Here is a 25,724-nt window from a genome sequence, read left to right on the forward strand (position 1 = left end):
GGGGGGGTGTGGAGAAGGGATGAAAAGGTTCTGAAGTTAGTGCTGGTTGCACAACCTGGTGAATATACTAAAACTACTGAATTGTTCACCTTAAAAGGGTGAGTTTTATAGCATATGAACTATATCTCAATTCAAAATACATATTAAAAATTTTTAATGACATCATAAAAAATATTCTTGCCCAGGCACCTGGGTAGCTCAGTTGGTTAAGCGTCTGCCTTTGGCTCAGGCCATGATCCCAGGGTCCTGGGATTGAGCACCGCATCGGGCTCCCTGCTCAGCAAGGAGTCTGCTTCTCCCTCTCCCTCTGCCGCTCCCCTGCTTCTCCTCTCTCTCTCTTTCTCTCAAATACCTTTTGGGAAGGTGAAGCTTTTATATTCTGCTTTTCTATTTAAAATCATAACAAAACATTTCCCCAAATGTCCACAGATATAATTTCCACTTGTATAATAGGGACTTATTGCTGTGTGAGATATTTTGGTTCCTCCAATGTTTTACTATTGTAGATAGGGTTGCAATTAATATCTTCATGCTTCTCCCTCTCCCTCTGCCGCTCCCCTGCTTCTCCTCTCTCTTTCTCTCTGTCAAATAAATAAATAAAATATTTTAAAAATAATAATAATAATCCTGCCCATTGCCTGGCAAGAAGAAACACATTAAATGCGGAAGAGAAGATTCTTAAATTATGAACTCCTATATTTTGAGGGCAAATGTGTCTTATTCACCTTTCCAAGCCCAGGAGCTATTATGCTCCCTAGCCTGTAGATTATACCCTCTGCATCAGTTAAGATGCTTCCCATTACTGGTTAAGGAAAATGCAACTCAAACTCACCTAAATAATAGAGGAATTATGGGCCCATTTGACTTAAAAAGCCCAGATTTAGGCTTCAGCTAAGGCTGCATCATCAAGGACCCAATTTCTTTCTTTATCTCAATTCTGCTCTTCTTTAACAACTTTAACCCCTAACAAATTCCTTCTTGCTCTTAAGACGGTGTCCAGTAGTTTCTAAAGCTACAAGCTTCCTTATTTAAGTCCCTGGTAACTTACTCCAAGTCCAGGAAGTGATAACTCTTGGTCTTTATTGGGCTGAGTTAGGTCTTGCACCAAAACAAAATGAATCGCTGAATCCAGCAGGATAGTGTCAAAGAATAAAGCAGAAAGGCCCAGAGCTAAGAAGTAAAGCTGAGGTACTTTCTTTGTGGGGAAAAAGAGAGCCACTCATTCAAAACACAACTAGAAGAGAAAGGGAGAGAGATACAAGAACAAAGGGGTATTGATTCCAATTAGGAGGGCTTCTAGGCTCTAAGTGCTGATTATTTGGTGGTTGGGGGGTGGGTTGAAAATTCCTCTTTTTGCTGTGTTGTTGTTTAAATTTATGTGACAAAGTGCAGGTGTGGTTTTCTGAAAGATCTCACGTAAGAGACTTCAGACTCTGTAGCAGGAGCTTATAGGTGCAAGAGTAGAGCTTGACAATTATATGTATATTTTAAAAAACAATGATAAGCACTTGTTGTTTGAAGCCAATCAATCTCACCAATGTGGCTCTTCCTTCAGAAAGAATGAAGAAATGGTGAAGAAATGGTTGTTGGAGAGGGAACAGTGCATTGTACTCGGAACTCAATCACTGAATGAATCAGAAAGACTAAGACAACAGAATGACCCGACAGCAGTGTAGGAAGGAAGACTGGCCTGGGGTGTGTAGGAAGCCCCAAATCTCCTGGAGACAGTTTTCTAGGCAGGAGACAACTAAAAAATATGCCAGTTTTACCTCAAAATATTCATCCACAGATATTCCCGTCCTTTTTACATTTAGAGATTTGTAGCTGAAAAAATCGACTGGATGCTGTCAAGTAGCGAGATAATTCTTTACTTGTTAACCAGGGTAAGGAGGACTACATTTTCACAGGAGAGATTCTTTGCTTGGTGAGAACATAAGGAACCCTAGAGTTCAAGAAAAACTGTCCAGAGCAAATTCCAAACGACTGAAGTCTCCCCATCAAAAGGGGCATAAATGACCCAAATCTTCTCTCTTCATTTTACAACAGCCATCTTGCTTCCTGTTTCTAAGATTTTTCCAAGGGTGCCTGGGTGGCTCAGATGGTTGGGCATCTGCCTTTGGCTCAGGTCATGATCCCAGGGTCCTGGGATCAAGTCCCACATCGGGCTCCCGGCTCGGCGGGGAGCCTGCTTCTCCCTCTGACCCTCTCCCCTCTCATGCTGTTTCTCTCTCGCTCGCTCTCTAAAAAATAAATAAAATCTTAAAAAAAAAAAAAAAAAGATTTTTCCAAGTGTAAAACTGATTTCTCAATTATTGAGTTTTTTCCAGCATATGGGCAAACACACTAAGAATTAACGAGTCTATTGTCATACTATTCCACGACCTTCAGAACACAAGCTCCAGAGAACAAAGCCTGCCTCTGGGGCTCACTGGCTAAGTGACCCGGAGCCTGAACCCTCCATCCTGTCCCCTTCAAAGAGCAGTGACAATACCCTCCCTCGTAACAGGGTTGCACTGAACATCAACTGAATTAATGCCTATAAACCACTTGGTCCGGTGCCTGGAAACACCACCCAATAAATACTGTTGCTATGTTATGATTATGATAGTTCAGAGGAAACGTGTTCCAAACACTTGAAATGCAATCATCTATTTAAACATTATTTAATATCCCCCATGTGGCTCTAAGATGTGTACATCTGAGAAATGAGGCAGAACTTTCCTCATAGATCAGATGCAAAAACTAAGGACAGAAGGGCCACAGATCCCACAAAGATAAATGCACAGCTAGACCAAAGACCTACCAGTTGCTTATAGAGGTTAACACTGTCAGCTCACAGGAACGTCAGTTCTTGGAACCACAGACTGTACTCACTAACTAGTAGAATGATAGAGGCCTGGAAAGTCCAAAGAGGGCAAAAATCAGGCCGAGCAATTATTTAATGATCTAGTCCGTTAAAACAGATCTCACAGCCTCCTTATAAAAGTAATAATGATAAGAGCCCACACACAGATTTTTTTCCAGCCACTGGAATGATTCATTGCCATGTCTCGACGCATTCCATATATTGACTCAGTAGACTTCCCACATATTGACCCCGTATATTGACTCACGGTCTTTACAACAGCCCTTCCGGATGCGGACCCCATGGAACCGGGCAGTCGGGAGATTGCGAAGGGCAAGTTTGGGATGCAAACCCTGGCCACATGCCTCAGTGTCCACCATTACCCTCGTACCCTCCCTGTTCTTCACGGCCCGTGACGGTAGCCACCAATCACCTGTAGCCACATTTAAAATTTAAATGAACTCACTTAAAACCAAATAAAATTACAAATTCAGTTCTTCAATTGTCCCAGCCCCAATTTAAGTGCCATCAATAGCCACACGTGGCCCAGGGCTTCCACTGGACAGTGCAGACAGAACCTTTCCATCATCACAGACACCCCTCCTGCTGCCCTATGCTCTGGACCCTCACCCTTCACTGTCCCAGGGACTCTAGGGATTTCATTCTCTTTGAACAGGTAGCTTATTCAGGGCCTACAGTTTACACACAGCTAACATAGCAAAGGTTGCAAAGCAATTAGAAAACATATTCCCTGCCCCAAAAAACTTAGGATCTACTTGGCTAATGAGTTCTCTGAGGCCTATCACAATTGGGCAATGCTGTCTTCTGGTGGAAAAAAAATGTAAAGTATAGTAGAAAGGCAGCTTATTATAAGCAAATCCAACTCATAGTACTAAATTATTATTATTTTTTAAAGATTTTATTTATTTATTTGAGACAGAGAGAATGAGAGAGAGAGAGAGCACATGAGAGGGGGGAGGGTCAGAGGCAGAAGCAGGCTCCCCGCTGAGCAGGGAGCCCGATGCGGGACTCGATCCAGGGACTCCAGGATCATGACCTGAGCCGAAGGCAGTCGCTTAACCAACTGAGCCACCCAGGCGCCCCATACTACTAAATTATTTGCCAGATACTTTCTTGCACTCTTGTTGCCTAGAACTGTAAATGCATTCTCCCACAGAATCATTGACACATGTGGTGGCTGGGTAGAGGATTTCTGAGGTCACTTCCAGCTCAAAACAAGGATTCTATGATACCACCACACGCATAACTTTCCTCCTAAGTACAATAACTTCTGCCACATTTTAACAGATGACAACTAGTATTTACTGATTTACTGATTGTCACTATGAGTCAGGCATTTTACATGCAGTATCTCATTCAGTCTTTATCACAACCTTATAAAGTAAATACCACTGTGGAGTAAATTCCTTTTATGATTCTGAAACCAAAGCCCCAACTCTGAAGGACAGAGGTCAGACCCAAACTCAAGGCATCTGCCTCTCTACTGAAAGGCCATGCACCGGTCCCCAGTGTTGTCCACAACTCATACCCACTGACCCCGTGGTCAGAGGCCAGATACTGCACTTCCCATAGTACAAAAATATCTAGCACTCAAGAGTCATAATGCATAAGGAGATTAACTCTCAAGGGGGGGGGGGGAGCAGAACAGAGAAAAAACAAATATACTTTGATGACCAGACTCCTAATAGACTTTGATGTAGCAGGCATACTCAACTTTTACCTGCCTCATTTAACCTACAGAATTAACTTTTATTTATGAATTAAGCTGACTTCCATGAATCTTTAAAAAAAATCGTATGACAAATACTGATTGTAGTAGTTCCATTAAGCTTAAAGTCCCTAATACGGTTTTTTTTTTTTTTTAAAGATTTTATTTATTTATTCATGAGAGACAGACAGAGAGAGAGAGGCAGAGGGAGAAGCAGGCTCCCAAGGAGCAGGGAGCCCGATGCGGGACTCGATCACAGGACGCTGGGATCATGACCTGAGCCGAAGGCAGACGCTTCACCATCTGAGCCACCCAGACGCCCTATAGTTTGTTTTTTTTTTAAACTGGCATTTCTCCCTACCAGTTTAATATATTTTTATAAAGTTGAAGGCAAATCCTGGCTCAATAATACTATCCACGAATGAACCTTTAGCCTATCCACACCTTAACTGACTAAAGTCCTTGAACATTAACAGCCTCATATGGGACCTGAGCCCCACCCATATTTGGCAAACAATAGTGGTATATAAGGGCAGTTAAGACATTTCTGGAACGATCACTCATTATTCTCTTGGACTAGATCTCTCCTCATGAAATCAGTAAGACTACAAACTGTTTTCTTATTAGCTTAATTAAATGTGTCATATGAAAATCCCTCTTGTCAAGTGAAGACATGGATAGATATTTGATAAAGCAGATATAGTAATATTTTAATGATAGAACCAAGGTCGTGAATATAGATGTTCACTGTACAATCCTTTTTTTATATTTGAAAGTTTTAAAAAATATTTGTTATGCATTCTACAAATATTACTGACTCCTTACTATATACCGGGCACTGGTATATGCTGAAAAAGGACCTTCCAGTTTAAGGCAACAATTCTGCAGAACTGGCTTCTACTAGACTCGGAACCCAAAGCAGAGAACCAGACACTCTTTCAGTCGAAACTGGAAAACCCCTATGAGGCTACCTAGCCTGAAAAGGACCCAGTTATGTGCCTGGGTATTGAACCAATCAAAGACGGCCAAATGAATCTGAAAGCCAATCAGGAAGCACCCTGCCCACTACCCATTCCCCCCACCTCCATATCACTTCCAAAAACCCCACCCTAAGTGAAAGTCCCTCCCAAATAGGACATTGGCCAATCAAAGACTGTCTTGAGACTTCCTCCTTTTTCTCTGTAAAACCCACTGTCCTTTTAAATCCTTGTGAGTCTCTAGCAGAAGGAATGCAGCAGTAGCTAACTCCCTTACCGTAGTCAACTCTGGATAAACAGACTTGGATGAACTCTATCATGGCCTTCAACTTTCTGATAATCCTCAACTACCATCATCTACGTGGTTAGTTAAAATCCCTTGTGACAATTCTTAAATAACAAATATCATACCTATATTTGTTTTCCCTCATAATTCCCCTCTTCTCTGTATTGTTTTTAAGAGAGAAGAGGATACCAGTAGCTTCACCAGAATGGGCAAGGTATCTCCTTCAGAGCATCTTGCTTGGGAAGGTCATCTGTAATGTCTGTCTCTGGGGGAAAATGCTGAGAATCCCTGAGTATTCAACTTTAACTCTGCATCAGTGTGTTAGTAAATGCTTTGCCCTCCCCATAGTAAAGGACAAGGAAGTGTGAACAGTAATGGTTGTCTGTGGGCTGCATATTTATGAAATAGTAGCCTGAATAATCATGACTGAGTCACTCCAGCAGACTCAATAGAAAATTATTGCAATTGTCCATCTGCCTTTATTCAATCTTTCCACTCCCATCCGACCAAACACTGAAATACTCATCCTGCAAGAGTAATTCAAGCCTCACCTCATACATGATGCCTTCTCTTGTCATGCCAAATCAGATGGATTAACCTCTCCATAAAATACTCATAGTTATAAGCCTTAGAAAGAAGGAAAGAAAGGGAGGAGAAGAGGGAGAGAGAGAGAAAGAGAGACATGGAGGGAGGGACACAGGGAGGAAGAAGATAAACCTGTTTTATAGTCTTGTGGAAAATGGAGAAGATCCAGGATTCTTGCAAGGACATAACCTTAACATTTTGCTTTTTTTTTTTTTTTTTTAAGATTTTATTTATTAGAGAGAGAGAGAGAAACAGAGGGAGAGGGACAAGCAGACTCCACACTGAAGCTGATGCATGGCTCGATCTCAGGACCCCAAGATCATGACCTGAGCCAAAACCAAGAGCCGGACACTTAACTGACTGAGCCACCCAGGCACCCCTCAACATTTTACTTGCAAAGGTGACAGTCAGAATGACAAATAACACTGTTCTGTTTCTTTCTCCTTCACAGCCATCACATTTCTCAGCTATTACCCAGAATTGTTGCTGCTCTTCATATATACTTTCCCTCCAATTTCCTCAAAGAGACTCATGAACTATCAGTCAATTCTGAATCAACAAAGCTTCTACAAAAGGGAAGCCCTAGCCATGTAATGCAATAGCCCTTTCTGTCATTTGTCAAAGGGGATGTTGGAGTTTCACTACTGGTATGAGATTATAAAATCTAATAGGAAAGATCAGCCTAATACAAGCCAACAGCTTTCTGACACGTTATTTAGAACTGGCTGATGTGTGGGATTGTGAATGCCTCATCTCTGGATGTCTACGTGCAGAACCCAGATAAGGTCCTCTAGGGATCCCCCAGGTGGGAAGTTAGGAAAGGTGACTCCTTTAAGTCTTGCTAACTTGAAAATTCAAATAAGATTTCTAAGACAAAACTTAAATAGGGTCGGGAGAGGGTGGAAGGAAAGAATAAGGAGGGAAAAAGGAGGGAAAAAATGGTCCAATTTGTATTATGGTTGGAAAAGTCTGACTCGGTACTGGGTCCATCAGCATGGAATGCATGTTACACTTTGGGCGCCTGGGATTTGCAATGTGGTCAGCCTGGGCTACAGCATTTCTCTGGCTCTGTTAAGTACATTGCTGAGCTGCTGTCTCTGACACCATAAAAGTGTTCCTACAGGGGCGCCTGGGTGGCTCAGTCGTTCAGCGTCTGCCTTCGGCTCGGGTCATGGTCCCAGGGTCCTGGGATCGAGCCCCGCATCGGGCTCCCTGATCAGCGGGAGGCCTGCTTCTCCCTCTCCCACTCCTCCTGCTTGTGTTCCCTCTCTCACTGTGTCTCTCTCTGTCATATAAATAAATAAAAATCTTAAAAAAAAAAGAGTGTTCCTACAGACCCAGATAGACGGTTGGGTTGGGCACAGCAGAAAATGCGCCACTGATGACTCAGAAGCTACTCCTCAGCCCGAGGCTCAAAACACCTCCAGGTCTAGTCAGCATTGGAGGGGCTGGTTCCAAAGGGGAAGCTAGAGTGCTGGGACTGTGCAGGGAGCACAGCAGTCCTGAGATGAGTCCTAGACCCCTCTAACAATCGAATGAATTTGGCCTTTGCAGAACTCATTTCATCACCCCAATGAACCTTCACTTCCTCATCAAGAAACAGAAATATATGTAAAATTGTGCACATAAATTAGAAAACAGAGCAAACACGAATGAGAAGGCTACTACTGCTTACTTGCAAAAGAAAAGAAAATGGTGAATTCTTTTTTGATAGCTGATCACGTTCACCTGCACTCACGATGGCAAGAGACATTGAAAGCAACGTCTGACAGGTAGAATCACAGACGCCATGGTTTGCCAATGATGACGGGTGTGGCGCAGGTTGCTAGTTGCTTAGAAAATGATCACTTCCTTATTTCATCCTCCTTAAGAGAATGTGCACTTTTCCAGCAACATCAGTGTGTTTGGCTAAGAAACTCTACTCACCAGACTCCCTTGCAACTAACAGTGGCTGTGGGACACGGTTCACGGCAACAAGATGCACATTTCCTAAGATTTCTGGGAATGTCCCAAGTCCCAGTAGAGTCATTTATCCCTCCTTCCTTGTCTTTCTTTGTGTTCCTGGAATGCTGACCTCATTCTTAGGTGCTCAGCAGTTCTGCTTGAAGGACAGCAGAGCAGAAAGGCAACGTGAGCCTGACCCTGGAGCAGCACCCTGTACCCCGAAATGACTGCCCCCAAACTCTTTGCAAGAAAAAGTAAACCTTTTATTTCTTTCAACAGTATCAGGGCTTCTCAGTGAAATCCATCCCAAGTAGACAGTATCAATCAAGAAACACCAAAGTTTTCCAAAGTTCTTTGGGTTTTATCGATATCAAGTTGTTCCCTGTGTTTTCAGATCAAGGAGATCATGCTCAGAACAATGTGCTGGTAACCTTCACACATCATTACAACAACCTGACCACACTCAAGGTTTGGGGTCCTGTCATCTTGGTGATAAAGTCTGACTGTAAAGACAGTCAAACTTCATCTCACTTCTCTTCCAAGGTAAACTGCTGAATTGCACATCTTACTGAATACAATAAAAACAAAGATACATGTACGTGAAAATGATGCCAGTAGATGTTTTCTATATTCCTGCCAATGGGAAACTCTTCTAGAGATAGTACATAGAGTTGGTTGTATTACACATTGCCTTACTACAAGGTCATCCCATGCCATTCTCCAACTATTTAGAGCCCAAAAAAAGACAAATTTTAATATAAATTCTAGGAAATTAAAAAAATAATTTAAAAGGAGAGATCCATCTATTTCAGAGGATTCCAACTATTAATGGACCTAGGCCAACCATGTTGTGAACAGAAAACTTACAGTCCAGGCACCTTTGGTCATTCAGAGCCTAGAAATAAAATTGTTCACACCCAGTTCCTAGAATTAGAACTGCTTCCCCTTTAACTGTTCATCCAGTATTTATAAAATCAGCAGTATTAATGACTGCATGCTGCCTTCACAAGGCAGTTGTAAGAAACAGACCAACACTCACGCAGCTTTCTCCTTGATTCCTCAGCTTGCACAAGTCACGGTGCTTTACTGGGTAAACTTGAAAGCAATGTAAATAGACCCGTTCCATCCACTCATGCACAGAAGCTGATTACCTTTTAAGAATAGTGTAACAAAGTTTGGACCTCCATTCTTCCATCCTCGATGGGATGCATCAGCTGTCATGATGGTAGGTTTGTCAGAGTTCATTCCCAAGACTGTGGTATGCTGTTGGCAGGCAATGACTTCTGTGAGCAGAACAGAAGGGAGAGAAAGAAAAAGAACTTGTTAGTGGTGACAAACACTTTGGTTGGTCACTCCTCATCCCTTCTCCTTGCCTACCTCCCAATGTAGATATTGAAAAAGCAAAATACTCCTTTTTGCAGCCTCCCTTGCTGCTCAGAGAGGGTAGGAGACCCTCTTCTGCCCAAATAGATGTGAGATAGAGGGACTCTGGGGACAGATTTTTGTTCCTGCATAAAAAGAGACAGGTATATGAGAAGAGCTTTCTCTTGCCATCTTGATGGACCCCCTACTTCTGCACTCATACAATGCCTTGTGAAGACTTGCTGTCAGTATGGCAACCATTTGGTGACCAGGAAGCATCAAACCTAAGGATAAAAACTAAACATACTAGAGGTTGGAGCAGAAGGAAAGAAAGAGCGTGGGACCCACATGATATTGTCCCTAGCCACTCTCAGAACACCTTCCTCTAAACATCTTATTAAATTTACAGTAAAGTCCTTTCTTAAAAGGTAGATTGTTCCACTCTGCTCTAGTATTCTACATCTAAAAGGACACATATTGACTCAGATTAAGCATCAGGACCTATAAAATTATAGGGATTCTAAAAATATAACACAAAAGTAACTCAAGAACAATGCATCAGTAACAGCCAAGTCCATGAATAACCAGTCTACCACAGCTTGTTAGTTCATGGAAATATTTACCTGGCAGAGTTTGAAGCAACTGGAACAACTCCAGGGCTCCTCAGCCTCCAGGTCAATTTAGAATGAATGCCAGACTTCTTTGGAAGGAATTTCAAAACGCCCCCTTCATTGAGAAAGTACTTACTTGTCCTACAGGCACAGCCACAAAGGCCAAGGAAATCATGAGAACTGTTTTCTGTATATATATGGCAAACACCTCTGGACAGATTGACAATTTCACTTTGTTTTTAATAATAATGAAGCTTTGCCATTTCCTGCTGGGGAGGTGGAGGGATAAAGGATAATTATTGCCGTTTTTTGAAAGGAAAAGCTACAAATAACATGAAATTAGGTGATTCCCTATAAACCACAGTCAAAATGTAGCCCCAGGTAGAGATAGCCAGTGAGCCGGCAGAGGTCAGAATCCAGAAACTTCAAATCTCAGTCTAGCTTCTGTCCCGCAGGGACCCTCTTTCCTGATGACATAGCAGATGCTGTGGTGAGTCACTCCGTTCCTTGCACCTTCCAGAAGCTGGGCCAGGATACAGAGAGAACACAGATTAAAAAGGCAAATCAAACCAGCTCATTCAAATAATTGTAAAGTACCCTAGTGATTTTTTACTCTCAAACATTTAGAATAAAAAGGACCTGAGAAAAAAATATAAAGAAGGCACCACTATAAAAGAATATATGAGAACATTAAAAGTCAGAGTGACTTTCAAATAGTGCTACAAAGTAAGCAAAGATGGAGTAACTAGAAGTAGCAGAGAGAGAAGAAATGTTCTAGAAATACATTTATTATTCACGAGTTAACTGGGGCTAAGTCAGCATTTTATTTTCACTTGATAATAAGGCATGCTATGACTTTTTCAAAATAATGTGAGGTGGCTTGAAATAATCTGCATAAACTATAGGGCCTTTAGAATATAAATAATACTGCTTGAGTGCAAACGCTTGCCCAGCGTCATGCTAGCTTTGTGATTTAATCTCTCATTGTCCTGGCCTTGCTGATCAAGTTTACTATGGGAGCAATAATGGCACCAAGTTCAAAGCATTCTTACTTCATTTAGGTGGGGAAGCTGAGAGAACACCAAGCAGGATAAACGCCCAAAAAACTACATTTCATATATCGTTTTCAGATGACAGAAAATCACAAATTAAAAAAAAAAAAAAAAAAAAGCCTGAAAGAAATTAGAGGAAAAAACACATTACCTACAGAGGAACAAAGATAAAAACCACATCCATCTTGCCCTCAGAAATCATGCAAGCAAGAAGAGAGTGAAATGAAATATTTAAAGTGTTGAAAGAAAAAAACCCCACCAAACTAGAATTCTGTACCTTGAGAAACTATCCTTCAAAAGTAAAGAACAAATAAAGACTTTCTCAGACAAACAAAAACTGAGGGAATTTGTTGCCAGCAGATCAGCCTTGCAAGAAATGTTAAAAGAAGTTCTGTAGAGAGAAGAAAAATGATGTAGGTCAGAAACTCAGATCTATTAAAGAAAGGAAGAACATCAAAGAGGGAATAAGTGAGGGTAAAATAAAAATTTTCCCTAATTGACCTAACAGATAAAAGTTTGTTCAAAAGAACAGCAACAGTGTTTTCAACTATGTGTGCTCATGTCTATACCTTGTGTCCATACAAACGTGCCTGTATGTGCTTACGTATAACTGAAATGCACGACAGCGATGATTCAAGGGATAAGAGGGAGGATTAGGATTATTTTGTTGCATAAGGCACTCACACTGCCCAGGAAGCAATAAGCAATTCAGGGTTATTTAAAGGCGAACTTGGGTTAGTTGTAAAAGTACATGGCAAACTCTAGGGCAACCACTAAAAAAAAGTAAAAATAATAAAAATAAAAGTAAAAGCACAACTGATGTGCTAAGAATGAAGAGAAAATGGAATTATGGAAAATGCTCAACATAACCACAGAAGACAGAAAAAAGAATGGAAGACACTCTTCCCACCATCTTTCCGTGCAGCCATAATGGTGTGCATGAGTGTCCTGGCAGATGCTCTCAAGAGCATTAACGATGCTGAAAAGAGAGGCAAACACCAGGTTCTTATTAGGCCATGCTCCAAAGTCATCGTCTGGTTTCTCACTGTGATGATGAAGCATGGTTACATTGGTGAATTTGAAATCATTGATGATCACAGAGCAGGGAAAATTGTTGTGAACCTCACAAGCAGGTTAAACAAGTGTGGAGTCATCAGCCCCAGATTTGATGTACAACTGAAAGATCTAGAAAAATGGCAGAATAACCTGCCCCCATCCTGCCAGTTTGTTTTCACTGTACTGACAACCTCAGCTGGCATCATGGACCATGAAGAAGCAAGACGAAAACACACAGGAGGGAAAATCCTGGGATTCTTTTTCTAGGGATGTAATACATACGTGCAAATAATATGCCTCAATGGAAAAAAAAAAAAAAAGAATGGAGGACAAAAGTAGGTATAAGAAAGGGATAACAAATAGAAAACAATAATATGGTAGATATTAATCCAACTATATCAAAAATCACTTTGAATGTCAATGGTCTAAATACACCAATTAAAAAACAGATTGTTGGGGCGCCTGGGTGGCTCAGATGGTTAAGCGTCTGCCTTCAGTTCAGGTCATGATCCCAGGGTCCTGGGATTGAGCCCCGCATCGGGCTCCCTGCTCAGCGGGAAGCCTGCTTCTCCCTCTCCCACTCCCCCTGCTTGTGTTCTCTCTCTCACTGTTTCTCTCTCTCTCTGTCAAATAAATAAATAAATATTAAAAAAATAAAAATAAATAAAAAACGTTGTCAGAGTAGATCAAAAACAAAACCTAACTATATGTTGTCTACAAGATACCCACTTTAAATATAAAGATACATACAGATTAAAAGTAAATGGATGGGGGCGCCTGGGTGGCTCAGTTGGTTAAGTGTCTGCCTTTGGCTTGGGTCATAGTCCCAGAGTACTGGGATCAAGCCCCACATAGGGTTCCCTGCTCTGCAGGGAGCCTGCTTCTCCCTCTCCCTCTGCCTGCAGCTCCCCCTTCTTGCTCTCTCTCTCTGTCAAGTAAATGAATAAAAACCTTAAAAAAAAAAAATAAATGGATGAAGAGTTAATTTATCTGAAGTTTCTAGGGCAATGCCTCACCCTGAGGAAGAATTCAATAATATAATTAACATATTTTAAAAAATATATTCAATATATATTTATTTAATGTAAACATTTGGAAGAGTTAAAGAATTGATCATATCTTAAGACATTAAGAACATCTCAATAGATTCTAAAAATTACACAATGTAAAACATTCTCTGGCTACAGTGCAATAAGTAACCAATAACTTTTTTTTTAATTGGTAAAATTTAAACATCCTCTCCCCACCACCTAACCCTAATTCTAACCCTAGACATCTTATCTTATGAAGGTGGAGAGCTGGTTGATTATTGGTGATGGTGTTTCTCTTGCCATGGAAACATGAGAAATTTTCCGTTTCTTTTTTAAGCAAGATAGTTGGTCTTAAAGTCCTTGAGTTCTGGGTTTCCCTGACTAGAAATAAGGCTAACTGTGTTTTGTGAGATGCATTCAGGGAAATGAGTTTTGCTTGGAGAGTAATAGAAGAAGGTGACCCTTCTTGGAAAGACTATTTGATTCCATAAATTAAGGCTTGGGGGCTTCTATAGGACTTGGTTGTGGGCAGGGTCCTTGGCCCTCAGTTAGGAACCAAGCGCCATGGGTTTTGGAGTTTCAACCAGGATCTGCAAGACCAAATATAATGTTGAGGGTGTGGAAGCTACCATTAGAAGTTGCCTTCTAATAAAATATTTTACAGTCATCTACTATTACATAACAAACTATCCCCAAACTTTAAATTGTTGTTGACTTAAGACAAAAATCATTTTACTATATTGCACGCTTCTGTGGGTCTGGAATGTGAGTAGGGATCAGCTGGGTGATTCTTCTGTTCCATGTGGGTTTGACAAAAATGACTCTGGTATTCAGTTGGCAGATGGGCTGGCCTGGAGGGTCCCAGGATGGCTTCATGTGCATGAAGACTCATGCACACATGCCTGGACAAGGATGGCTGAAGAACAAGTGTAGCTAGGTGTATTGAGTACAGCACCACGCGTGACCTCCCAGCATGTGATGTCAGTGTAACCAGACATTGTACCTGATGGTTCAGGACTCCAGGAGTGAATAAGGCAAAAGCAGCATGGTCTTTTATAATCTAAGCCCACACGTCACCTCATGTCACTTCTACTATTGACTGGTAAAAACCATCACAAGCCAGCCCAGATAAAAGCAAAGGCACATACCCCCAGCTCTGACTGGTGCCAACAACTTAACAGCCACTGTTTGAAACCATCGCAACTACATAGACATGGGCTTAGACCACTGGGAACATCCAAAAGGGACTGAAAACCGGGGGCCCTTCTCCAATTTCAGGAACTGCATAAGCCACCAGAATTCATATATAACATGCCTAATGGAAACAGAGCCAGAAGGAGGCTGACTGTGGCTTAGTTATATGTTTTTAATTACATTAAGAAAATATCAACTCTTATTTTACTAAAGCTTTAAAAATGTTACATATTTAAAACAGATTTATTCACTTAAAAAGTAAAATGTTCTACAAAGCTGAAAAAAAAATCTCTTGCTCACTGTATTAGTTTTCTATTGGCTTCTGTAACACATACCACAAATTCAGTGGCTTCGAACAACAGATATTTATTATATTACAGTTCTGTAGGTCAGAGTCTGGCACAGGCCTTGCTATGCTATCATCTTAACGTCCACAGGGCACTTCCTTTCTGGAGGCTCTAGGGGAGAATCGGTTTCCTTTTTTTTCAGGTAGTTGGCAACATTTAGTCCTTCAGTTTGTAGAACTGAGGTCCCTGTTTCTTTGATGAGGGTTGTTCCTGACTCTTAGAGGCCACCCATGTTCCTAGGGTCATGACCACTCCTGTGGTCACATCTCTCTCTCTCTCCTCTCTGACCTCAAACGTTCATGTGATTGGATTCACTTAAATAATCCAGGATAATCTCCCAATCTCAAAATACTTAATTAAATCACATCTGCAAAGTCCCTTTTGCCATGCTACTTAACATAGTCATGTTTTCTGGGGATCAGGACAGGAGCATCTTTGGGAGGTTCTGCCTACCACAATCACTACTCTCCATCCAATTTCAAAGTCTTTTTTTGTTATATTACCAGTGTATAGCACAATTTCTGGATTTTCTTTTTTAATTTAAGCCTTAACATTAAGATAATGAATTAACTCTTTAATGTGCCCACACATTCACACACACATACATATTCCTCCTTCCCTCATCCTCCCCCTCAAAAAAAGTTTTACCACAATTTTTGGTTAAATCATTATCCCCCTGTTTACATTATTATAAGCAAGTAAAATTTTTTTTTTAAGATTTTATTTATTTATTTGAGAGAGAGAGAACACAAGCCTGGGGAGACCCAGAGGGAGGGCAGACTCTCTGCTGAGCAGGGAGCCCAACGTGGGGCTCGATCCCAGGACGCCAAGATCATGACCTAAGCCGAAGGCAGACACTTAACCAACTGAGCCACCCAGGTGTCCCTAAGCAAAGTAAATATTTTTATAACTAAAAATATGTTATGCTATGATTATTTATTTCCTGCATAATTGCAATGACTATTTGTCACCTTTCTTTCAGTCACTTAATTTTCTATGTATTGATCATCTTGGAAGTTTTCATCAGAATTGGAAATCAGGGACGCCTGGGTGGCTTAGTCGGTTAAGCGTCTGCCTTCAGCTCAGGTCATGATCCCAGGGTCCTGGGATCGAGTCCCGCATCGGGCTCCCTGCTCCGCGGGGAGCCTGCTTCTCCCTCTGCCTCTCTCTCTATCTCTCATGAATAAATAAATAAAATCTTAAAAAAAAAAAAAGAATTGGAAATCATTTCTCAATACATTTGAACACAGCAAGAAATCTATCAATTGTTCTCCTTGCTTGAAAACATTCCTCCCTGGCCTTATTCCCTTTCACTGGAACTTGGATTGATTGCTGTCCAATCTATTATAGCTATTGAACTGGAAATATTCTTTTAGTATCACTTCCAGGATTGCCTTTTCATTTCTCCTATGTTGAGAATCACCTGTCTCTTGGTCTACTCCCTCTTTTTGCTGGAGCACATGCTCCAGTAACTCTCTGAGAAAAGGTGCATGATTTTTTTTTTTTTTTTTTTTTTTAGTTTGCATGTCAAAAATCTTTTTTTATTCAACCCTCACATTTGCTTAATGTTTAGGCTTTTTATAGTATGCTGAGTTGGAAATCTTCCTCCCCCAACTCTAAAATGATGTCAAGATTTGAGTGAGGATGGTGTGGGGAGTGGCCTGTATGGTATCTTATAGCAATGGAATAACAGAGAAGGTCAATTGTGAAGGGGGAGTTAACCAGAATGACAGCTCCACCACAACTATGTTCTCAGGCACATCATTTTTAGAAAAGAGCAGATGATATTTGAGGATCTAAGAAATGGTTCCTTTAATCTACCTATGCTTGCATATTTTAGAATAGTTTTCATGTACTTAACCTCTAGCCTTTCATATACTTAACCAATTTGAACATTTCATATACTTAACCAATTTGAACACTGCTGTTCTAAAGCATTAACTCTTACTGGAAGAGGGGTACTTAAGGGGTAGAGAGACAAAAAACACTGGTTGTCTCACTCTCTCCTTCTTTTTCACTTACCATCCCTCAAGACCAGAAACAAAAAGCTTTAGACAAGTTACTTCTTTCTACTTTATCACATCCTCCTTCCACCCTATAAAAGTGGTTCAATGGGCTCTTTGTGATTCTGTTGCTCAATAACCTAAATTTCTCTAGAGTCAAGAATACTCAAATAAAATCACCAATAATGACAATTTTCATTTATTTTTCCTTTTAAAATTTATATTAGAAATTTATATGGTCCCCTTTCCAAGATATGAAGAATTTAAGAAATATATAAATTATAAATGTTTTTAAAAGACTCATGAGTTTTAAAGATTCAAGACAAGAGAAAAAAGAAAGACTTCAATGATTTTCTAATCACATTTATCATGAACAATTTTGGCCTATGTTTCTACTAATGAAAATTATTATTAATTTTAGTCAAGTTTTAAAGAAAGTAATCAAGTCCCAGACACTGGATATTATGGCAATGTTATAATCTTATTTTCCAGGCTTGTGGAAACCAGAGAGTTTTACAGTGAACAGTTAAGCAGTGTATGATTAATTGCTAAAATGAGAGCTATAAGCATATATCAGTATCATGAAAGACCTAGGCTACTAGCAAATGTGCTCCAGAACTTTATCCTGTAATCTACTTAAATAAAAAATAAAAGTTACTAAGCTGTAAGTTGGTGAGAAATGCAATTGAAAAATTCAGAGTAAAACTCAAACAGATTATCTTAATATATATTCAACCTCAGGGTCCAAGCATATTCATTTCTACCACAAGTTCTGAATAGAAACAAACATTATGATATTAAAATTGAATTTTTACCCTAAAACTAACATGGAAATGAAAATTGAAAAAAAATAAGTACATTTATTTCTTTTACCCAGAGTTTTACTAAGAGTTTTAAGTTATTTGTACATTTAGACCTCTTGCATTTTAACTTCCTCTGAGAACAATAGAAATATATTCCCACCCTGTTACAGCCTTATCACCCAGTTCTATTGAGAAATCCTTTCAACTAAAACAGTTAACAAGGTTAAAATCCAGATTCTATCAATTAATGATGAAGGTTAGCAATTTAGTAGTTGGTCAATGTTACATGTTTAATGAACTTAGATGAACACTTTCATGCCTCTGAACAACTCATATTAATTAGTTAAATGCAGAATTCACATTGGATCTCCCTATCACATAGCAAATGTAGACAGTTTGAAAAGTCATACTAGAAACAATGTAAATGTGCAGGAATTTCAGTATAGAAAGCAGAAAGGAAAAAAAAAATCAAGATCTGGTCCAACTTGTTCTAAAAATTAAAGTTCAGATTTCCCTTTCTATTTGGCATTTGCTGAATTTCTGGATTCCACCAATTGTCTTTAAATTCTAAACAGTGAAAAACTGCTTCCTCAGAAGTAGAAAAAAAAAAAAAAGAAAAGAAAAAAAGGAAACTAAATCGCTTTTTAAAGCATTCAAAACCAACCATCAAACATCATTGCTGGGGAAATAAGCAGCCAGTATTTGAGTGAGACCTCAAAGTATAAATATCAACTTCTGTAGTCCATGCCTTGGCTCTACTTCCCAGCTGAAGACTCCTAAAATTACATGGTTTCTAGTAAGTGAATTACGTTTATATTTGTCCCATAATCAAAGGATGCAGATCAAAGTTTGATTTCACAATCTTGTTGCTTCCTGAAGAGGTGTTCTCTCATGAAAATGAGGCCATTGCCTGAGTAAATTGAGAGACCAGCTCAGAAAATGATCAAAGCAATGAAAAAACTCATTTTGTAAATTATTTAAGGATGTGCAAGCACATTTTATCGAGAGCCCCAAGGTCACAGCAAAGTACTGATGTATATTTTTGCCTCATGCTTTGCCATATTTTTTTTTCATTACAATGGTTTCATTTGGAGATCCATAAGGAAGAGCAGTGCTGTACCAAAGGAAGGAAAAAGGGGTTGTGCGTTTTAACCTTTAATGGAATAATTTCAGCAACTTAAATTTCCTTTTAGCTTTAATCTATTCATATGCTAAGACTGGAGGACATATTTTGGGATTGAATCTCTACCCCCAAAAAATCAATTCTTATTTTTGAAAAGGGACTTTTGTTAGATACTGGAAGGTCATGCACAAGTGCAAACAGAATTAGTAAAAATGCTAGCTCTGGAATAAAAACAAAGGCTGGGTTGGGGTTGAAAGACTTCTGGGAGGGAGGCCACCAGAGCACAGTAAAAGCAAATTAACTACAGGATGTTTTCCATCCAGAGTGGATTCATCTGCTGACAATGAAAGGGGAAAAAGTTCTCCTGGTTATGGATTGGGTTTGTCTATAATTTTTAAGCAACCAAAGTACATTGTAGGGTCATATGCCCGTGAGAAATATCATTACAACTAAACATTTAACTAAAGGAGAAAAAAATTGAAGTTCTGCCCACTAGGCAATACTAAGTTCTTAAAATTTTTATTATAAAAGTTGCTCGTTTAAATAATCCAGTAAGACAAATACTTTTCTTTATTTCCATGAATGGGTCAAAAGGTACAAGCAATACCTGATATTGTTCTATAGAGTTAATTCTGGGCACAGCAGAATCTTTATACCACTGCAGACAATTTTTTTAGGAAGACAATGAAAATGGGCAATGCAGATACTATAGGAAATTTTATGCCTAGGGAATCTTATATCTATTCTGCAATTCATATACCTGAAAATTGCTAGCTATTTAAAGATTGTTAATCAGAGTTGTTCTTAATTAAAATACTTTTGAATTTATATTTTTTTATTTTTAAAGATTTTATTTATTTATTTGACAGAGAGAGACACAGCAAGAGAGGGAACACAAGCAGGGGAAGTGAGAGAGGGAGAAGCAGGCCTCCTGCTGAGTGGGGAGCCTGATGTGGGGCTTGATCCCAGGACCCTGGGATCATGACCTGAGCTGAAGGCAGACGCTTAACGACTGAACCACCCAGGCGCCCCAAAATACTTTTGAATTTTTAAATGTTTTAATTTAGACAATATTTATTAAAATTTTAATGTAAAAACAGTAACAAAGTTAAGATAATCTCCCCTCTGTCTGTTCCTCATCTTTATGCTCCTTAAAAATCATTGAATTTTTAAATTAAGAATTCCCAATAAGTGTGTTCCCTTTTCTTCTCACTCCCTTGGCCCAAACAATTAGAAAAGACTTTACTTTGACATAATTTTTACATTTTTTTATCTCTATCAAACTCATGTGCACTGAGTAATATAATCAACAGATTTACAAAGTTAATAAATGGTAGTTGGAGTTCTGACTGGAGGTGAGCTCTCTCAGAATGAGCACAGAAAGGAAACTTCAAATCAGTACATTTTTCAGCCATTAATGAATCAATAGAGTTTTTTTTTTTTTAAATCACATGACAAAAGATTTCAAATGTTTTCACATAATTTTCCAAGAAATAGTCAACACTGGTATATTGTTTCACATCTCTACATTCCAGGTACTTTATTCCTTGACAAGCCAGATAATTTCACTATTCTACAAAACAAACAAACAAACAAACAAAAAACTAATTATGCCTGTAAGTAGGTATCCTTACTCTATTACCTCAGAAAAAAGAATGTGAAACATACCACAATATTTAAATATGTCTCATATAAAGTGGTCATATTTAATATGAAACCATTAGGGGTAAAGCACCTACATTTTTATACATATTTAAATGTTTTTATTTTATTAGATTTTCTTTATTCATGAACATATCTACCTAGACTGAAATGTTCAGAAACCACCTTCCCCACTCTGAGTAAGGAGGGAGCAATTCTCGGAACAGACTCTTGTTTCCTGACCACAGGAGTAACCGTATGACCCATCATTCTGGCCACAGTGAAGGATGAACATGTGATCCAGTTTAAGCAATTTGGAGTCTTGGCTAGGATCTCTCTGCTGGACCTTAGTGGAAAGAAATTTCAGTTCTCTGCTGATGACACAACTTAACAATGTGACCCCAGGGCTGCCAGCCACTAGGTTCCCCACCTCATGGAAAAGCTTGAGAGAATAAAGTTGATGCCCAGGACACCACAAACTTCCAGGTTAGAGTTCCTGAGACCCATCCACCAAGCCACAAAATTAGAATCTATAGTTTGGGAAAGTAAGGGCATTCCTTCTTTAAAGATGGAGTAAACGACATTCTCCTTCCTGATAACCACTGCCCCCAACAAAATCAAGTTAGGTCTTGCCAAACCCTATCTTTCCTTGACACTCATCTCCCTTACCATTATTTTTACAGTCCTGGCACATAATAGGAGCTCGATAAATACTCTGAGTGAATGAATGAATGAATGAATGAATCAATGAATTCATTAACACTGAACTGTACCATACAGTTAGTGAAGGTGAATTAGTAAACACAGGAACACAGTAATTTAGAGCTCACATTGAGAGGTGTCTTTAAATGGCTCTATAAGCATATAGTCTTTTCTGGATACTATATTCAGCTTAAGCACACAACACCCAAAGAAAGTGAGGGTCCCATGGAGAGAGGAGTCCGGGGCTACATAAATGGGGCAAGAGACTTTGAGTTAAAAAGCTGGAGAAATGGGTCTCCCAGCTACCAAAGGGGATCTGAGCCACCCCAATTCTTATGGACTGAATGTCTGTGTCCCCCTAAAACTCATATGTTGAAACCCTAACCTTACCCAATGTGATAGTATTTGGAGGTGAGAATTTGGGGAGGTAAATAGATTTAGATGAGGTCATGAGGGTGGGGCTCCCATGATGGGATTAGTGTCCTTAAAAGACCCCAAATAACTTGCTTCCTCTCTACCTGCACATATGGAAGAAAGGCCATGTGAGGACATAGCAAGAAGGTGCTGTGAGCAACCCAACAAGAGAGGCCTTACCAGACATGGATCCTGCTGGCACCATGATTTTGAACTGTTAGTCTCCAGAACTGTGAGAAATAAATGCCTGTTGTTTAAGCCACCCAGTCTATGGTATTTGGTTATAGCAGCCCAAGCTAAGACAGATTTTATCAGGATCAGGACCTGTGTCTCAGAGTCAGCCTCATTACGGAATGTAATGGCTAGTTTCAGCTCCCCCCAGAAGACTTAACTTTATTTGAGGCAAGTTTTACTGTGTTTATTGAAGCTATACAAAGCATAATAAAATTTACATTTTAGGGGCGCCTGGGTGGCTCAGTCGGCTAAGCATCTGCTGTCGGCTTAGGTCATGACCCCAGAGGCCTGGGATTGAGCCCCACATTGGGCTCCCTGCTCAGTGGAGAGCCTGCTTCTCCCTCTCCCTCTGCTGCTCCCCCTGCTTGTGATCTCTCTCTCTGTGTCAAATAAATAAGTAAAACCTTTTTAAAAAATTTACATTTTATAAAGTGACTACCATTTATTCACTCTGAATTTTATTTGGCTGCTATTTCTCTGTTAGGTCGAGTTCCATGATTGAACACAGTAAATATTTATTATGTAACTTTTACATATTGGATTCATTCTGGATCAGGGGATATTGGACAAAATGCCTGTCCTCATAGAGTTTATATTCTAGTAGGAGGGATGGGGTGGGGGGAAACAGAATAGACATACAATAAACATGTAAACAAATAAACATGTACTATGTCAGAGAGTGACCTCCAGTTCTGGCCATGACAAACCATTTCATATCTGATTAACTATCTCATCAAAAACAACTACAGGAAAACATGAAGAAGGCACTGGAGAACAACCAAGTTTGACAGATTACAATGCTCGAAGCAGGAGAACACAGGAGGTCCACATTTACCCTGTCACTTTCCCTAAGCACATTTTCCAAAAGGCAGCACATAGGAAAAGTGTCCAAGCTGAATGGCAGTCTTAACCAGGTAAAGAGGCAACAGTCAGTATTTGGAACTGTCAAAGCATTTTGGACTTGAGGGACAAAACCAAAGAAAGAAGAGAATCACAAAGAAAAAGCCTAAAGATCTTCATGCAAATTCCCAAGTCATAGTTTTCACGGACAGTGTAAGAGAAGAAGAAGAAAGAAGAAAGAAGGAAGAAGGAAGAAGGAAGAAGGAAGAAGAGGAAGAAAGAAAGAAAGAAAGAAAGAAAGAAAAAGAAAGAAAGAAAGAAGAGGAAAGAAGAAGAAGGAAGAAGAAGAAGAAAGGAAAGAAGAAGAAGAAGAAAGAGGAAGAAGGAGGAAGAAGGAAGAAGAAGAAGAAGAGGAAGAAGAAAGGAGAAAGAAGAAAGAAGAAGAAAACAAATAAAGAACTCTGGGGGGAAAAAAAACAGCAACAGGATGGCTAAAGAGCCACACAGAGCCTTTAGCAGCTAACAGTTACTGGGGAAACAGGTTGGAGTTCAAGAGGGAGTGATCTTGGTAAACATTCAAGCTTGAAGTTGAGATCCTAGAGTTGCCGAGGAGCAGTAGCTATGTCATAAAACTAAGGAGACAAGCTTAAACAGACCAGACTTAACAATGCTTGCAATCAAGTTTCAAAAGAATCAAGACAATATGCCAATTTTCTAGCTGACTTCCAGAAGAAAATTTGCCCTCTTCAGAGGAAGATAGTAACAGTTCAGAGTTCTTAAAATGTTTCATCTATGATGTTCATCATCCAATCAAAAAATTATCAGAAATGCTTAAAAACAACAACAAAGAAACAACAAAAACAGGGCCAAAGGACCCCAAATCACGCAATATGGAAAAAACAGACAATGGAAATGGACCTGGATGAAAAATCTCAGCTGAAAATGGAATCTACCAAAGGGAACCAAGTCGAGAGTAGAATCAAAATGAATACCATTAAAAATTTACTAGGTAGGCCTAACCACAAACTGGAAATTGCAGATGGGAGGATTAGGTAACTCAAAGATAGATCAATAAAAATCATACAATCTGAAAAGGTGAGAAAATGGTTGAAAAAATAAAGAGCTTCAATGATACTTAGGAAAGTATCAGTCTAACAAACATGAACTTGGAATTCTATAGGGAGAGGAGAAAAAGAAAGGGATAGAAAAAGAAATTAAAGAAATAGTGATGAAAAATTTCCTAAAGTTGGCCAAAAAAAGAAAAAGAAAAAAAAAAAAAAAAGACTTACAGATTCATAAAGTACAATAAACCCCAAGTAGGATAAATACAAAGAGAACCACACCTCAGCGCATTATTAATTGGACTACTGAAAAATAAAAACACAGAGAAAAACTAAAATATAAAATGAAATAATAAAGAGGAAGGGGAAAATCTTAAAAGCTGTGTGGTGGGGCAAGAGAGGATTACACATAATTTACAGAGAAAGGACAGTGCAAATGGCAGCTGATTTCTCATCCGCAACAACAGGGTCCAGAAGACAATGACATGACATTTTAAAGCAGTTACAGAGCAAAAGAAAAAGTCAACCTAGAATTCTATACCTAGTGAAAATATCTTTAAAAAAACAGAGTAAAATAAAGATAATTCGTTAAACAAAAGGTGAGAGAATTCATTGGAATTCCACTGGAAACAGTGGAAAATACCATTGGAAACATTGAAATGTGTTTTTTTTTTTTTTTTTAAGATTTATTTTTTTGAGAGAGAGAGAAAGAGTGTATGAGTGGTGGGAGGGGCAAAAGGAGAGAATCTTCAAGCAGACTCCCCACTGAGCACAGAGGGGGATGCCAGGCTTGATCTCAGGACCCTGAGATCATGACCTGAGCCAAAACCAAGAATCTACACTTAATCATCTGAACCACCCAGGCGCCCCTGAAATGTGTTTTAAATAGGATTTAGCTACTTTCAGTTTCAGTTAATTGTCCTAATTCTCTAAATTTTCTAGGCTAGTCATATGTGCTGATAGGGTTTAGGACAACTATTCAAAGTTTATAACAAAGAGATTATTTCTGTTTTAATGATACTGGGCTAGGTATAATATAAATGGCTATTTGCCAGAAGTGGGGAAGGGAATTTACCTTGAATTCATCCTAACGATTACCACAGAAACAGAGGTAGTGATTTTTTTCTATCCATTTAGTTGCAGGCAAAGAAGCTAGAATGTAGAGTGTACGTATAGTTAGAACTACTTCCAGAAGGAAGTTCTTGTTCAGGATGGGCTTACTACAAAGTGACAGGAAGTTTAAGAGAACTGGCTGAGCATGGGTATTGGAAATGAGAAGGAAAGGGGGGATGGAGTCTTTTGTCTGCTATAAAGCATAAAACTGTGGCTCCTAGCACAACAAGGCACAATGAATGTCTCAGGCAATCTGATCGAACACATTAGCAAAAAAGCAGAAGTAACATTTTCCTTTATGCACCAAACACGTGAAGTCCTCCCAAGAGTTACAATTCAACTCCACCTAATCGTGTTCCTATATTAGTGTATCAGGTACTTTTCTTTTAAGTGAGCCTTTCCAAGGCCATGCAAGGGGAACCCATGTTCCCTTCCTCAGGATTAAAAGATGAAGCCCATAAGATACACTATAAGCCAGGCCCCATAAATGGTTACCTGCCAGTGCCTAGACAGAACATCTTTTGTTTAAGCTAGAGTAATCCCCTGGAGGAGAAAGCAATAGGCAATTCATTTGCTTAGGCTGAAGTTGCCCCCTGACAATGAGAAATAAATACTCTAAATAATAGAAAACACCAAGTAGAGGAAGTATATCATATTGGATGACAGCATGGATTTTGGAACCAAACTGCATGAGTGTGTAAGCTGGTTCTGTCACTTAGTTTCTTTGTGACCTTACAACGTTCACCTTTGCATCTGTTTCTTTTTTTATGA

At 39.4% G+C, this 25,724-nt stretch overlaps 2 protein-coding genes across 4 annotated transcripts in view; one reads left to right on the forward strand and one right to left on the reverse strand.

Annotated features, from left to right (window-relative positions):
• The window catches only part of SOCS6 (suppressor of cytokine signaling 6), an 86,854-nt gene that overhangs the window by 27,152 nt on the left and 33,978 nt on the right, over positions 1-25,724 (reverse strand). For 2 of the 3 annotated variants that reach the window (XR_004677657.1, XR_004677656.1), the window contains exon 4: positions 10,691-10,862. The gene's annotated coding sequence lies outside the window, so the exon portion shown is untranslated. Of the gene's footprint in view, positions 1-9,517; positions 9,650-10,351; positions 10,863-25,724 lie in introns of those variants that run through there. The other variant, XR_004677658.1, reaches the window with a different exon arrangement.
• On the forward strand, positions 12,100-12,753 carry LOC118004653 (40S ribosomal protein S15a-like). Its single transcript, XM_034996128.1, has one exon. It carries the CDS (start codon positions 12,241-12,243, stop codon positions 12,712-12,714), a length of 474 nt encoding a protein of 157 aa, XP_034852019.1. The 5' UTR covers positions 12,100-12,240; the 3' UTR covers positions 12,715-12,753.

Source organism: Mirounga leonina, unplaced genomic scaffold, assembly GCF_011800145.1.
Source record: "Mirounga leonina isolate KUSES-001 unplaced genomic scaffold, KU_Mleo_1.0 Mir_93, whole genome shotgun sequence".
NCBI lineage: Eukaryota > Metazoa > Chordata > Mammalia > Carnivora > Phocidae > Mirounga > Mirounga leonina.

What these genes read in the sequence shown, in the direction of transcription:
- LOC118004653 (XM_034996128.1), top strand. Translation starts at nt 12,241, where the DNA reads ATGGAAAATGCTCAACATAACCACAGAAGACAGAAAAAAGAATGGAAG.